The following is a 2,225-nucleotide window of genomic DNA, read 5'->3' as shown; positions in this document are numbered from 1 at the left end:
ACCCTTACTGTTGACCCTCACCTTTACCCTTATTGTGACCCTCAACCTCACCCCGTTTTTGCTTTTTTTAGACTTTTTTCCCAAACTTGGTGTCAATGTCAGTCACCAAGTTTAAGATATTTGTACCAGACAAAGGCTTAGGAGAATTTTCAATAAACAGCCTATGACCCATATATGACATTTTCCGACTATGCGGTAGCCAACATGCACATGTGTTTATCCCACAAACTGGACAACCATAATACCGCTTAACAGTACACCCAGACAAGTTTCCATAAGCTGGAAAATCACTAATTGTCCACATCAACACAGCTCGTAAATTAAAAGTTTGTTTCCTATAACCATCAAACACATCGACGCCTACATCCCATAGGGTTTTTAAGTCCTCAATCAATGGTGCTAGGTATACATCTATGTCATTTCCAGGTTGTTTAGGACCAAATATCAGTAGAGACAACATCATAAATTTTCTTTTCATACACAACCACGAAGGAAGGTTATATGTTATCAATGTAACAGGCCAACAACTATAAGTAGTGCTAAGTGTGCTATGTGGGTTAATCCCATCAGATGATAAAGCGAACCGAAGATTTCTCGGCTCTTGGGCAAAATCAGGCCATTTCTTGTCAATTAACTGCCAAGCTGGTGAATCTGCTGGGTGGCGAAGCTTGCCATCTCTAATTCTTTTATTTTCATGCCATGTTAAGTTCTCAGCAGTTTGTGGTGATTGAAACATTCTTTTCAACCTAGGAATTATAGGAAAATACCATAACACCTTTTTAGGGACCCCTTTTCTAATTTTTTTTTATCCATCTTTTCTTATTTGCCACCTAGATGCTCCACACCTTGGGCATTCACTAAGATTCTCGAACTCATTCCTATAAAGAATGCAATCATTTCAACATGCATGTATTTTCTCATAATCTAAGCCTAATAGCTTCATTATTTTTCTGGCCTCATACATGGACTTAGGCAAATTATTATCATTTGGCAATATCTCATTAAGCACTTCCAATAAAACTGAAAACCCACTATCAGACCAGCCATAAAGTCCTTTTATATTGTACAGTTTCATTAGAGTTGATAACTTTGAATGCTTTGAACCCGGATATAGGTGCTTTTCAGCATCTTCAAGCACATTCTTAAAAGAACTAGGATCTTTATCACAATGCTCAAAAGCATCATGAACCATGTCATCTACATAACTATAATTCGGACATCTAAAACGTTGATTTTGTGGCTGGTCTTGGCATTTTACAGAGGTAGGTTTCCGGTCCACCTCACCATGCCAATTCCAAACTAAATAATTTTCTAGAAAACCTTTTTTGAATAGATGTAGCCTCACTTGTTGAGGACTCAAAAACTCCATATTACAACAAGTAGTACAAGGACATCTAATTGACATTCTATTTTCAGAATTAAGAATGGCAAACTCCAAGAAATCATCAACCCCATCACTATACTCATCAGACAATCTATCACAGAATATCCAAGTTTTGTCCATAACTTGTATTGTTACCTGTTCATTTGTTAGATGTTGTTAGTTTAATAAGTTTACTTAAATTGCACAAATAACTCCAAACTTTAGGTTTAAATTAAAAAATACAAATTGCAAAATAAATCTAAATTCTATTTGTTTAGAGTCACTTAAATATATGTACGCATTCAGCAACCCAACAGAGCATATATGTAAGCATTCAGCAACCCAACATAGCATATATCTAAGTATTCAGCAACGTAACAGAGCATACATGTACACATTCAACAAGCCAACAGAGCATACATGTACACATTCACCAAGCCAGCAAATCTAACTTACATGTACACATTCAGCAAGCCAACAAAACATGCCACATCCACATTTTTCAAAATTTCTTTTTCATATTAGAACAAACAAAAGTATATATTAGAATAAAAAATTTTATTCCAGAACAGTCTATGCAACAAAAACGAAAGTAAAACTATACATGTCAATATTTAAAACATCTCAGTACAAGTAAAACTTAGAACACAACGATAATATAAATTGAAAGTAAGTGAGTGATTTATAAGAATTACCAAATGAAGACAGCTGTTACACCGTAAACTTTTGTGATTCTTCTAAAGTGACAGATTGTTAATTACTATATCACAAAGCTGTACAAGGGATATCACATAAAAAAATATTAAGGACAATACTTGTTGTTGTTGAAAGGCTTTGCATGTGACATATTGCATTTATACTA

The 2,225-nt window shown here is 34.7% G+C and overlaps 1 protein-coding gene across 1 annotated transcript; it reads right to left on the bottom strand.

Annotated features, from left to right (window-relative positions):
* Positions 1 to 67: 67 nt before the first annotated feature.
* On the bottom strand, positions 68 to 1,504 carry LOC112099899. Its single transcript, XM_024187423.1, has 3 exons — positions 963 to 1,504; positions 846 to 878; positions 68 to 746 (listed from the first exon to the last, which is right to left on the bottom strand). The coding sequence occupies exons 1-3, from the start codon at positions 1,502 to 1,504 to the stop codon at positions 68 to 70; spliced, it is 1,254 nt and encodes a 417-aa protein (XP_024043191.1).
* Between the last annotated feature and the right edge of the window lie 721 nt (positions 1,505 to 2,225).

Source organism: Citrus clementina, unplaced genomic scaffold (assembly GCF_000493195.1).
Source record: "Citrus clementina cultivar Clemenules unplaced genomic scaffold, Citrus_clementina_v1.0 scaffold_3, whole genome shotgun sequence".
Lineage (NCBI taxonomy): Eukaryota > Viridiplantae > Streptophyta > Magnoliopsida > Sapindales > Rutaceae > Citrus > Citrus x clementina.
Note: the sequence above shows the minus strand (reverse complement) of the source record. Positions and strands in the feature narration are given on the sequence as shown.

What these genes read in the sequence shown, in the direction of transcription:
- LOC112099899 (XM_024187423.1), bottom strand. Translation starts at nt 1,504, where the DNA reads ATGGACAAAACTTGGATATTCTGTGATAGATTGTCTGATGAGTATAGT. An exon ending in AATAATTTGCCTAAGTCCAT is followed by an intron (nt 879 to 962) that starts GTATGAGGCCAG and finishes CATTCTTTATAG; the next exon opens with GAATGAGTTCGAGAATCTTA. An exon ending in AATCTTAGTGAATGCCCAAG is followed by an intron (nt 747 to 845) that starts GTGTGGAGCATC and finishes TATAATTCCTAG; the next exon opens with GTTGAAAAGAATGTTTCAAT.